Consider the following 14274-nt stretch of genomic DNA (forward strand, 5'->3'; position numbering starts at 1 on the left):
CTTGGCTACAGAGTTAGATGTGACTAGATGTGACTACTGCAGTCATTTGACCTGGGAATTAATGCTGATTGTGTCCTGTCCCACTAAACACAAAAGACAGTGTATGTTAGTGTTTTTTTGCACACTGTAAAAGAGGCTATAAACATGCTAATCAACATGACACCTACAGCACATTTCCAAGTTAGACCAAATTTATTAAAATTAAAGAAGGACTATGGAACCTTTTGAAGATGAAGTAGCTTAAAATAAGCAAAAGTTAAATTCATAAGCAATATAACATGTTCTCATCGTCTTTAATTGTGCTAATGTTTAATTGTGTATATATTTGTTGCATTTACTTTGTTTTTAATTGTCCATCTGACAGTGTTATAGGAATTGCAATGCTAAGTTGGTGGAGTACTTTTTTAAGCTTTGGAAAATTACTAATGCTGCAATCTTTGATGGACTTAAAGGAGAAAACTGTAATATATTTACTGTAATAACTCATAACATGATCACGATGTGTCATCAGAGATTAAGGAAACATGTTAAGTTGAAATACTGGCTTCACTTGACTTGAACCCTACAAGTGCGTCATCCTTTGAAATTTCCATTCCAGACCAGAATAATTGTCCTGTACGTCTGTTTCACATTAATCAGAGTTCAAATTAATGCAGAATCTTTTGTTGAAAGAGTAAGTGTCTGTTTGTGAGTTGTAAGAAATCATTCATAATATTGTAGAAGGTGTAGATGTTTATAACTGTTAAATTGAGCAAAATGTTAATGGAGTTTGGCAGGCAGTGAGACAGGCAGCCACTTCACTCATCATTAACTTTACATTGACATATATTTGACAGTTATTGCTGATCAACCCACAGTGGAGGACTTGTTGTTGTCAATTTCTGAGGTTGTGCGCATCCTGCACTCCTGCAGCCTGCCTGTCTCTGCCATTACTCTGGAGGAGGGGGCAGGAGTAAACAACTCGCTTTAATCATAGATGGTATATTAAACAGGAGAACAACTGATTTCATATACAACCTGTGGCCCCAACTAACTTTTTTGACTACTGTACTAATTTTTGCACGAGCAATGGCTTCATATTACACCATCAATTCTGAGGCTTGCTTGATAGTTACAGTTTAGGATCTCATGTGTACAAGGAAAACAATAAAGGCCAGAACAGAACCTTGTAGCACACCACAAGAAGGAGTAGTAGAGGGTTACAAACAGTGGCAGACAAAATTCCCCTGTATCATTTTACATCACTGCTTTTCCCAACAAAGATGCTACACTAACGTTTTTGTTCTTCTGTAATTTTCCTCACACAGCGAGGTGTTGTCAGATGAGAAATGGTGGAAAAGTTTTTCCACTACTTTGATGTTTGATGTTGTGTGTTAAAAGGTGACAGGAACAGTGGGCGTCAGCAGAGCTTGGGTAACTGTGTGTCTTAAGAGGGGAGGCAGCTCTAAGATGAATGTTGTGAGTTACTGTGCCCAGAGAGCAATAATTGCATTAATGCTGTTGCTGTTGGAGTGATTAATGTGTCACTTGAAAGCCACGCAGAGAGTTCATTTACTCCAACAGGAGTTTATCCATTTATACTTTTGTTTATGTTAACAGATTTAAAGGTAGAGGTCATAAATATTAAATGATTCAATCTTTCTCCTTGTGCTTTGCCACTGAACACATGGTTCCAGTGAGAAGCATGTACAACAGTATACACAACCCAGGACACAGAAAATACTACTAAAATGCAGTGTTTGACACCACAGATATTTTCAGTAAGGTGTACTTGTGGAATTCTCTTATGAAATGGTTTTACTGAAAGCAAAGTGGAACTACATTATATCCTGTCAGCCTGAGATGAAACATGTTCTGCGAAATGCTGTAGTAGCAACTGAACAGACTAAAGCAGACATCAAAATGAAAAATGACCCATACGTATACACATAAAACATAAAGTGTATTTCAGCTAATACAGAAATATTGTGTGGTGCAAAGACAGCATGTGATATATGTAGACGAAGTAACACAATTGTTATCGGCATTGTAAAAATCAAATTAATTTACGTGCAACTTCATATAAAGAACTTGATTGTATTTTAGGCTCCAGAGACAACAGCAGTGACTTCATACACACCCAGTGCAGATGTCTAAACCACTTCTTATAATTTCTTATATTTTCAGAGTTTGTGCTAAACTGTAGGTCGCTGGTCAGATGGTCAGTTGGTGCATTGGCACGTGCACAAGAATTTCCCACCCTTTGGTGGCCACAGTTTTCAACCTAGGAGGCTGAAATTTAGCGTGGAGGTCGATGTGTTTGTGTATTAAGGTGTGTGGTTGCGTTCATATTCAGTTGGCTAAAATGAGACGTTCAGGCGCGTAACTTCCAAATGGATTCACAGACTTGCCCGAGATTTTGTGGAAACGTTGGTCATCAGCCAAAGGACAGCTGATTAACTGTTCATGCTAACTGGAAAAAAAAAGGGGGGGTGGCGGTTGGGGTGCAGTGGGAGCGGCCTGTAACTTCTAAACAGATTCATGTACCATAGTCAAACTCATGAGCCGTCAGTCATAGACTCTTGTGGGAGGCATCTTCACACTCAGCAGATTTTCTTTATCATTAGATTTGGATGGCAGGCCACTACACTTTAGCCACTCCCCCTTTCATAACTAACCAATTCTCTTAGACTCTTTTGGGGGGGCATCATTGGTCTCAGCAAAGTTCCTGCTTCAACTGTGTGTTATAGCCCTGACCCTAAACTGTTGCCCCGCCCCTTTCATAACTCCTGAACCTTAGTCACAGAGCCTTGTGGCAGGTGTCATTGGAGTTGGTAAAGAGTTCCTCTTTCCATTGGTGTGACTTAATCCCACTCCACAGAGGTCGAGTGGGTGTATGTGTTTTTAAATGCATGCACATGTGAACGCATGTACATATGTACATCACAACAGCTGTTGCAAAGTCACACCAGTTGTTTATTGCTAATATGGCTGTTAATATTCCATGATTCCAAACATATAGAACAACTACAGGATATATTGATTGGCATGTATGGATTGTTGTAGTGATGTTTCGGATCAAACAAACAATATAATGTACAGTATCTAGTAAATGTTAAAAGTGACTTAAAAAAGAAAAGAAAAATAAACGCTACACTGAAATATTTCTTGCTTTGTGACACGTAGAAACATATTCTCCTGCCAGTTCTGCCGTAATGCTGTTTTCTCCTAGAAGGGTTTGAATGAGTCTGAGGGACGGTTAGAAAGTCAAGGATTTTCTGGGTGAATTTTGGGAAGACATTTTCTCTAATTTTTTTGTATTTGGGGCAACTTATGACAAAATGGGTTCTTGTTTCAACTTCACACAGATTCTTTTCATTCTTTAAAGCCACTCATTTTTATAGCGACCAGTTTCGACTGCAAGTTTATGATCACTGAGTCTATATTTTGGTGAGTTCGTTTTTATTGTTTGTTTGATTTGGGTTCAATATTGGGCTAATTAAAATTCTGCATCTAGTAAATTATAGCCTTCTGTTTTATTTTTTGATTAGATTTGATTTCTCTCCCTCTGGAGACTGCAAGTCTGCACCACTCTTTTCTCATCAATAAAATATTAGTGAGAACATTAACCATTCCATTTCTTCTTATTGGCTTACTTATCTAGCGTCTAAAATGTCTTAAAATAGGGGATTAAAATAGTGGATTATGCAAAGTGCCAACATTTGATTCCTCACATTCTGGTGCCCTCTGGCACGACTACACCAATGATGTCAAATTCATTTCTTTGCCCTGTACTAATCCAGATCACAAATAACAAATCAAAAGATTAAATGCTGATTTAATATGCCAGAATGAAATCCCCCAACACTGGATAGCACCACTCGGCCAGATGTGCTGAGTGTGGCTCTGTGTGCTGGTGGGACAGCTAAGACTTTGTCTGATCTTTGTCCGAAGTCTTTCTGTTATTGTCCTCCTTTCTCTTGACTTTTTCCTCTCGTCTCTGTGTGTTCATGGAGTCAAACAGCCTCAGGATGAGCACAAATTTTTACATTCAAGTTGAAACACTTTCAAGTTGCATGAATTGGTTTCACCTTATTTCACTCTGCCCATAGGGGATTCATGAGTGTATGAGAGCCCGCTTGCGCAACTCACTTTTCGTTGAATTTGTAGGTAAACGCGCAGCCCTTTAAATTTCTCTTTGAATTCAGTCTGGACACGCCTGAAGCACCCCTGCAGCAGACAGAACATGAGCTGAGTGCTAATGCAGGATTCTTTGATGTCTGTATTTCAGGGTTGGATATGTGATAATTTGGTTTGCAAGGCTGTCCTGTTATAAAGACTCTGACAACTCCAGCTTTGCAGGACGTCAGTACCCTACAATCCATTGTACAATTATGGATTAACTTTTCATTCATAAATTTACATATTAATAACAGCTCACTGTGGTTAAAGTTTTTATTTTCGGGCTGGGATGCAGCCATGAAGCTGCTGGGTCTGCTATTGTTTAGCCTGTATATTAACGATTTCCCAAACAGTGTCACAATATTGGACGAATATATATTACTATTATATTATTATTAATATTGTAATTACTGGACGCAGCCAAGATATTTAGTCCACTGGAAATTTCTCTGATCTGGTAATGTTTTTTCCAATGAACTTTTTTTTAATTAAAATTTCATCTGTAGGCCTAGTGAATCATATTCAACTTGGTTGCTAAAAGTTGCATGTTAGGAAGTTTGTGTAATTGACATAATAAGCTAATTAAGTGTATTGTTTTGGAAATGGATGTGATTAACTTGGAAGGGTGATCTAAGAGTCCAAGTCCATGTCCATGTCCAGAAATATAAAAAAAAAGATTTAATGAGAAATGATGTGCAGTCTTCATTAGGGATGTGTGCGATTAGTCGACTATATGATTAAACGTCCTCACCCTCACTAGTCAGCATCAGAAATACTAGTTGTTTAAACGACTTATCAATATTTCATTCATGCACGATGTCAGTTAACTGTTGCCTCTAAGAAGTTATGCAGCCACACGCCACTGGTCTTTGATTGTTGACTGTGATTACCAGCTTCAAATGGCTCTTAATAAACACAGTATTTTTTAGGACAGTGTTTAACTTTATAAATGAATAAATTCTGCTCAATTCTAGCTGCTTTCTGTGTTTTCTTACTGTTAGACAAGTCAGCTAGTCTAAATTAAATTTTCTGTTTAATCGACAGGGAAATTAGTCATCAGGAACATCCCTAGTCCTCATTCCCCCTCCATTCTCTCAGTAGCATCACCTGCTAGGCCAGTGTTTCTCAGGTAGTGGTCTGGGGACCTGACAGGGCTCTGTGGCACTCTGCCAAGAGGTCTGTGGAAAGTTTTCAGATTCATTAACTTAAATTATCATATATATATATATATATATATATATATATATATATATATATATATATATATATATATATATATATATATATATATATATATATATATATATATGTGTATATATATATATAAGATTGATTCATGCAAAAAGCTTCGTTACAGCCTGCATTTATTTTATAATTTTATGATTAGACAAACAATATAAGTAGTTAGCAGTTGATTAATTACTTAATTGAGTCATTATCAGCTAAAATAAAAGAAGAAAATTAAATGTCTTCACAGACTTTATACGTTTATTTTAATGTTAATGGACTGTGTAGTGCACATAAAATATTAGAAACCATCTCTAGCACCACTGACATGCCCTTATTAGCCTATTGATCATTAATAACTCCATCACTGATGAAAAAAAAAAGCTGTTTTTGAAACTCACTATTACAGTAACATAATAGTACCCCTGGAGGTCCCTGGACCACTGTTTGAGAACCACTAACCTAGCAGGTGATGCAACTGGGACATCTGGTTTCTGGACGTCACAAACGTGGACTTTCTAATTAAGGAAACAAAATCAAAGCAATTTCAAATGCAAGAATAATTAGCTCATCATGCTAATAACACAAACTGCTCAATGTGCAACCAAGCTTCAACTCATCTGATAAGCCTATAGAGGACATTTTAATCATAAACGTTCATAGGAAACAACATTGCTGGGTTTCATATAAGCTGTATAAGGGCTTGTTATGATCCTTTCACGTGTGTCTCATTGCACTGCATGCTGGGAGCAGGCTGGTGAAACAGCCATGAGACCTCTTTAGTCCTTACAGAAACAAACTTTGAAAAGAGTATAATATTTTCACATTTATGCCTGGCTTATAAAATTTTAAATGGTTTGGCTCCTCCTCCACTATGTGACTTAATGTATTCTCGCTCAGTAAATTCTATCAGATCCTCAAGATTATCCTCAGTGTGAGACTGTAAATTACCATTTTGCCGCACTGCATTTGGGCAATCAGCTTTTTCTGTTAAATCCACAAATCAGTGGAACACGATGATGTGAGGAGCTGCAGCTCCGTCAGTACTTTCAAAACCTGCTTGAAAAGTCTGTTAAAAGATGCTCAGCTCTGCACTCACTGACCCTGAACTCTGCACTTTATGACTTGTTTTATTTTGACAAGCATACAGCTGTGATGAGCTATTGTGTGTCTTCTGTGTGACGTGCTTTTGTGTGTAGCTCTGTATTGTGTGTCTCTATGCTGTAAATTGTGTTGTTTTGTATGTTTTAAACTTTAAATGGTCCCTTTTAAATAAATTAAAAAATACATTTAGGTAATTAGTGGAGGTAATTCTCTACAGGTGTCATATCGCTGACCAGAAGAGTTAAAGTAAGAATTAGATTTAGATTAATTGTCCCAGAGAGTGATTTGTTTTCACAGCCAGTGCGACACAGAAACATACAGATGTCACAGATATACATACAGATTATTCTGGTTTCTGGTGTCTTCCCAAAGCAGATCCAAACAGACACTCCTTTATTCTCCTCCTGTGCCACTGCAGCCAGCTGGGTCACCTCTCAGTCGATGCAGCCCTGACTGTAAAAGGAGTTTTCCTCCGAGTTCTGCCCTTTAGTCGGCGTCTCGGTCCCTCTCAGCAGCTCACGTTGTTACAGCTGTGTGACAAAAGCTTTTGATTAATTATAGGAGCTGTTTACTTTAATTCTAACAGGATTAGAATATGTTTTCTGTGAAGACAGACAAATGAATGCCTCTTCTGTCCTTCCTTCCTTTGATGGCACTGCACTCATTTTACCTCTCATTTGTCCAGTTTAATTCACATTGTAGTTTCTAACAGTATTACTACCAAACCTTTTAGTTCTGATGTCAACATCAGTGTTTATATCACAGTAGATTGACGGAATTATCTTAAAAGGCAAACTATCCAGCATTAAAAAGAAAAAGAGACTCATAAAAACATAGTCCATCTCAGTTATCACTTATGCCTCATGCTTTTATTGTGAAGCATCTACAGTAAAATGTACTATATAGAAATATGTTTTTGATTTTGGGGTGAATTGTCCCTTGAACGCCTCTTGTGACTTGTGATAGTCAGTGATCAAATACAGATTTAATACTTGTTTATATGTAAATGTTTTAATCACATCATCATTGATCACTGACTATTACAAGTCATAAACAGGAATGGAAACAGTACTAGGATATTTTACTCAAGTAAAAGTAAAAACACATATTTTAACATGTACTTAGATAAAAGTTAGGAGTAATCCTGTTAAAATCTGCTCTGATTAAACATTACTGCATTCAAATCCTAAAAGTGGGCAGGAGGTAAAGATAAATGCTATATGATGATAATGATATTGTTACATGAAATAATATAAATTAAAAAACATCTTTAAGCTGCAAAATAAAGCACAATAACATGTCATAGTACCAGAGCCCTGATGCCCAAACCAACATTAAATTCTTCTTCTCAATGAGCACTTTGCAGCCTGTGCATACGACTGATTACCAGTTATAAATATACAACTGCCCTCCTCAGTACTGCCTTACTTGCAATTAAACAAAATAATGGACCATAGATAAAAAGGACTATGGTTGCTGAAGGGGGGTGGAATGAGCATTATTAAGTTACATAATTTAAATAACCTGCCACTTCAGCAGCAGAATAAAACATCACCACGGCAGTAACACAGGGATGTATAAACAATATAAATTCCACAGCGGCTTAAGGCCATGAACACACATATTAACACAACAGGAGAGCCTGCACAATTGCTAGCTTATTTTTGGAGCATTCAGCTGCACAGTCTTCATTAGTGAATGGAACTGTTGTTACGTAACCCATCATGGAACTTTAGTCACATGATAACAGGTGGCTGTAAACAGGGGGGACATGTTAACTCCTGTGTCTGTTCAAAGATGGATACACTAATGACATGATTGTGTGTGTGCCTGTTTGTCTGTGTGTGTGTGTGTGTGTATGCATGAGCAGAGAAGCCATGTGTGTTGTTCTGCAGCCCGGTGGGTCGAGATGTCCCAGTCCTGATGGCTGACAGAGTGATGGACGGGACGCCCTGTGGACCATACGAAGCCGACCTTTGTGTCAACGGGAGGTGTCAGGTACACACACATGCTCACACACCCACGCATATGCACACTTCCTCAAAATTATACCATGGAATGGTACACAACAAATACGATTAGACTTTAAGATTAGACTCAACAGAGACAACGTTTCTTTGCATGCCATGCTTTGAGGGGTGCCATCGCTAACCCCACCTATGTAGCCTTCCTCTGAAGTCCTTTCGTGTGCATTGCGCACGTCAGCCAAAGGCATCTCCCTGTCTTGAAACAACACAGTGTAAGCTTTCGATGTGCCAATCTCCTGATTCTCAACAGTCCTGCAGATGTTAGGAGGTTAGAAGCAGCTAAGAAGGTAGAGTCCAATTGAGGTGAGACACTGAACCTCCTGATTGGCCGGCACTTGAATGTGTGTGTGTTCACATGTGCCTAGCCTTAGAGTATCCTAAGAGTTAACACTGGGATAGTTTAGCCCCTTTTTGCACACAAATTGTTAACCGAAGTTTAACCAAAGCCCAGGGCTACAAAATTCACACTACACCTCTACCTGGGTTAAGTGTCTGTTTTAACATGCAATTAATGTTTACATCTTCAGGGTTCTTCACACCACACTTAGCTTAGGGCTCAAATTATTCTTAGAACCCTCTTAGCCCAAGATAAGCTTTCACACTGGAACAGTTCTGGCACATTTGAAAGTAGACTTTAGCCTAGGGCTTTTTGGCCCCACTCTGAGGCTGGGTTGTCCACTGAAAATGGACTAAACATTTGGCTTAAGGTACTGGTGTGAAATGAGGCTATGTTAACTTTCTGTTTACTTAAACTTCGGCCTTGTGTTTTGTCAATTTTCAGGGAATAATCATACAAACTCTAGGTAGCCCTGCTCCAGAGGAGGGTAATGCCAGTATGAAATCTAGCCTGGGGCTAAGAAGGGTCTAAGATTGCTTTTAGCCCTGGTCTAAGTGCAATGTAAAAAGTCCAAAAGACTTCTAGAGGCAATGTTAATTATGACTTTTTAATTATGACTTTATGGGGAGCGTCAAGGTGGGTAGTTTCATTAAAAAGTTTAACACTAGAGGCCACTGTTTGCTTCCCGTGTCCTCCAACAATCAATGGTTTCATTTAACCATGACCATGATCTTTGCTTAACCAAGTTGTTTTGCGACTAAAACTAACCAAACCCTCACCATAGAAGGCCAACAAGTCCACCAAACTGTCCAGTCCAGTCCTTTGCAGTTTGTTACATCAGAATGGTTGCTTTCTCATTTCCACTGGCAAAAGTTATGGATGGTAACAGAATAACCCCTTCATTGCATTCTATTTTTTCGTCACCCCCTTGAAGTTCCAAGCCAGATGAGCCTATACTAAAAGATGAAGAATAACACAAAAATGTAAAACACTGCAGAACTATGATTGATCAGAGAGCTGGAACAACTAGAACCATCTTGTCGTCTGCACTCTGATGTGGGATTTTCCCCAAATTTCTTTTTTTAAGCATTCTTCTGTCTTACTGCCAGCAGTCTTTTCTCAAACAAAGTGTCTCCTTGTAATTAACAACCACATACTTTGAAGAAAGAACACAAAACATGCATGTATAGCAAGTGTGTGGTTGAACAAGTGAGAGAGAACGAGCAGCAGAAAATTGACAATGAATGTGAGTGGAGCAGAGGAAAAGGTTAGCGATAAGTTGTCAGCCTGGCAGTAAATGTACAGTATAGGTTACAGTGTGTCGATTAATAAATGCTGCAGCTTCTCAAGACCAATAAGAGTCTTGTCTGTTGCTTCCCAACTGCTGGAAAAGTGAAAAGGGTTAGCCTTAGGCCAAACCCCTACTAACAAACCAATCTACATTTAAGAATACTGTCTGCAGTAGAAACACAAGACAGATCTTGGATGAATGTACGGTTTCCAGGGCACCACACCAATAGTGTTTGGTGAAAACTTGGCATAAGTGATGGTTTTGGAGGCACCTCTGCTTATGTATTTACTGAGTTTTCAGGTCATGTTGGGACAGTGACAATGATCCCACTTTTAGATCATTAGTTTGTGACGTTCAAGCTTTTACAAGGTGGCGTCATGAGTTTCTTGCTGTAGAGCTCAAGTAGCTTCAAGGTTACTCTTTATGTTGAAATAATGCAATGTTATGGCTGCAGGATGAAATGGCAGTTAGAGTGACTGACCCTAACTTTAGCCTAAGGCTTGCTGGCCCTACTTTGGAACTGGGTTGTCTCCTGAAAATTGACTACACATGGGTCTAAAAGTATCATCACATTCTGTTTACTGTAGCCCTTTGTCACATTGCCACCTTTTAGCCCTGTGTTTAGTCAGTCTTCAGGGGATAACTATGCAGAGTCAGGGCTGACCCTACTCGGGAGCAGGGGCAGTAAGCCCAAGGCTAAAGTCAGGGTTAGGCCATTTAGGAATGTACCAGGATAGTGCCAACATGAAATCTTTCTTAGCCTGGAGCTAAGAAAGTTCTAAGAATGTTTTTAACTCTGAGCTAAGTGCAGTGTGAAAAGCCTGAAAGAACTCTAGCCATGTGAATTATGACTTTATGTCATCTATCTTTATGGGACCACAAAGCTTCATATGGAGATGGCCAGGATGGATAGATGGTCCAAAAAGCACGCAAGCTTACCACTGCAGACCACTGTTTACTTCCAGTGTCCTACAGCAATCAACATCGGTTCTTTAACCATGACCACAACCTTTAATTAACCCTTAACTAAGTTGTTTTTGTGCCTCGACTTAACCAAACCTTAGTCATAGAATTGGCAGATCAGAAAACATGAATATAAATCTATGGATTTGTTTTGGAGGTCACTGTCAGATGTCATCAGTCTGCTGAATGGTTTGTCAGATCACTTACATGGCTTGTTCTGGAAGCCACTGATGAATGATATATTTTGTTGTTTAGTTTCAAGGACTTGTTGTGACAGTGATAAAGATCCCACTCTTGGATCATTACTGTGTGAGGTTCAAACTGTTACGAGGTGGTATTATGAGTCTTAACTCTTGCTGCAGAGCTCAAGTAGCTTTAAGGTTACTCTTTATGTTGAAATTCGGCAATGGTAACTACAAATAGTGATATAATAACATCAGCAGCAATTATAATGTAGCTGGATTCCAATGTTAGCCTAAGGCTCAATGGCCCTGCTCTGCAACTGGATTGTCTCTTGAATACTGACCACACATGGGTCTAAAAGTACTATTACATTCTGTTTACTTTGCCCTGTCTCATATTGGCACCTTTTATCCCTGTGTTTAGTCCTTATCCAGGGAATAATCACACAAACCCAGGGCTGACCTTGCTCAGGAGCAGGGCCAGCAAGCCCAAGGCTAAAGTCAAGGTTAGGCCATTTAGGAGTATGCCAGGATAGTGCCGATGTGGATTTTTTCTCAGCCTGGAGCTAAGAAGGTTCTAAGAATGCTTTCAGCTCTAAGCGAAGTACAATGAGAAAAGCCCTAAAGACTTCTAGCAGCCATAGGAATTATGACTAATTTACAGGACAACTAAACCTCATGTAGAGATCCACTGTGGATAGATGGGTCAAATAGCATGTGAGTTTACCACTGAAGACCACTGTTTGCTTCCAATGTCTTACAGCAATCAACATTGGTTCATCTAACCATGACCATGCCCTTTGATTAACCCTAACCAAGTTGTTTTTGTGCCTAAACCCAAGCAAACCCTAGTCATAGAATTGACAGATCAGAAAACGTGAATATAAATCTATGGATTGGTTTCGGAAGTCACTGACAAATGTCATCGTTCCACTGAATGGGTTGTCAGATCATTTATATGGCTTGTTTTGAAAGCTACTGATTATGACAATGAATTATGTATTGTGTTGTTTAGTTTCAAGGACTTGTTGTGACAGTGATAATGATTCCACTCTTAGATTATTACTGTGAAGTTCAAGCTTTAACAAGGTGGTATCATGAGTCTTAAGCTCAAGTGGCTTTAAGGTTACCCTTTATGTTGAAATGACACAACAATAACTACAAATAGTGATATAATAATATCAGCAGGCTTCCTGATGTAGCCAGGTTCCAATGTCATGGCTGCAGGATGAGCTGCTGGTTTGAGAGACTGGTCCATAAATAAAAGACCCAAAGTCTTTACAACAGCTAAGGGAGTGTGAAAGAGGAGAGATTTTGGCACTGCTGTCACCACTGAAAAAAAAATCAATCAGTCATGAAATAAATAAACACATAAACCCATGTCCCAGTGCAGAGCTGTGAAGGAGAATGCCCCTACAGGGATCAATAGAGTACAGTCATTCATTAGCAGCTAGCAGTGGTGGAGTGGATCCACAGGCTGCTCCCCTGGGGAGGGTTGAGGAGTTTATTTGGATCTGGTGTCCCGACTACAGTCAGTCTTTTGTGTTTATTTGCAAATGTTGGATGCCTGTACATTTGGGAGGAATTCCCCCTCCTTCTGGCAGAGACAGACAGAGAGACAGAGAGGCCCAAAAAGTCCAATATGGATGCAATTATCATGACGCACATGTGCTCACAAAATACTTACTTCTGCCATTGTGCTGTTCCTCCCATCTAGACTGGGTTTGTACAGACACTTGGTTCAAGATTCATGTTTGAATTATGATAAGAGTCATATTAAGGTAACAGCTAAGGTTGATTAACCTGACCAGTGTTTGGACTGTGCATGACCTCTTGTAGTCTGTGAAATACTGAGGTGATACTACAAAACTACGAGACGTCACTCAGTAGAGTGCAGAACTACACCAGGCAACAGATGGTGAAGCACCTACTGCAATGCCACCACACCTGTCAGATGCAACCACTGGAGATTTGCAAAGTTTTTAACAACCTAGAGGGTTTTTTGTATAGTGTAGTGTAAATTTCCTTATCTAGATATTGTCACAGCCACATACCACTCTGAAAATGTTGGTTCCCATTGTTAATTCACTCATGTGTCCAGGTCTTCAGACGTGAAATGTGGGACATAATGTCCATTACATTGTCCATAAATTATCCCCAGAAAGTGACTGCAACAATACATGCAAAGTTTGTAATAAGAAAATGCAAACATAATAAGGAAACAGTTAATGGCAAAAGTCCAAACTTTACAGTTTTAACATTAATATTTAATTAGAACATTTTGTTATTTATTTAGAATGTACCATTGGTGGTATGCAAGCTCCCTCCGGTGGTACACAGATTTAAAAATTTCAAAAACATATCATACTATCAAAATACTACAAAATTATGAATGAAAATATATAAAATATGAGATGTTGAAATGTAATTTAAAATCGATTTTGTCATTCCTGTATATTTGTTTCAATATCAGCCTTCTACATAGTCACAATCATGCATGTAGCACGCACATATGTCAGCCATGATTACAGATAGTTACGAGCTAAACTGTAAGGGTAAGACAATAACATGAGGTAAAATTAAGACAGTGGAAATTAATGTTTCCAAAACACTACAATCTTAGCTCCAAATGGGAACTATTAGGAAGAGAAGTGCAGATTAGGAGCAGAATAATTCAAGCAGCTGTGTTGAAAACAAGATGGATGATGGTAAACTGAGCGAAACTGCTAGTGTCTACTTAGTGTCAGTGAAGTATTCACAGCACCTGCTAGCACCAAACTGTGCAAAACAGTAAGGAGGTACTTGGAGAGTTCAGTATTTTGTGAGGTGGTACACTGTGTAAAAAGACTGAGAAACACTGATTTAGAAAATTCCCAGGTGGCTTTATGACAATGTAATATATATCGAAATGTACATTTTTGGAGAAACTCATAAAAGCTGAAATTCTGAATGATTCATATTTGATGATGCCTATTTGAAGGT

At 38.7% G+C, this 14274-nt stretch overlaps 1 protein-coding gene across 2 annotated transcripts in view; it reads left to right on the plus strand.

Moving 5' to 3' along the window:
• adamts17 (ADAM metallopeptidase with thrombospondin type 1 motif, 17) overlaps positions 1-14274 on the plus strand; it is a 188465-nt gene that overhangs the window by 124559 nt on the left and 49632 nt on the right. For both annotated transcript variants that reach the window (XM_084722188.1, XM_084722196.1), the window contains exon 14: positions 8363-8490. In XM_084722188.1, coding sequence (XP_084578314.1) covers positions 8363-8490 — 128 coding nt within the window. The remainder of the gene's footprint in view (positions 1-8362; positions 8491-14274) is intronic.

The sequence above is a fragment of the Lutjanus erythropterus genome, chromosome 1 (genome assembly GCF_056507025.1).
Source record: "Lutjanus erythropterus isolate fLutEry1 chromosome 1, fLutEry1.hap2, whole genome shotgun sequence".
NCBI lineage: Eukaryota > Metazoa > Chordata > Actinopteri > Lutjaniformes > Lutjanidae > Lutjanus > Lutjanus erythropterus.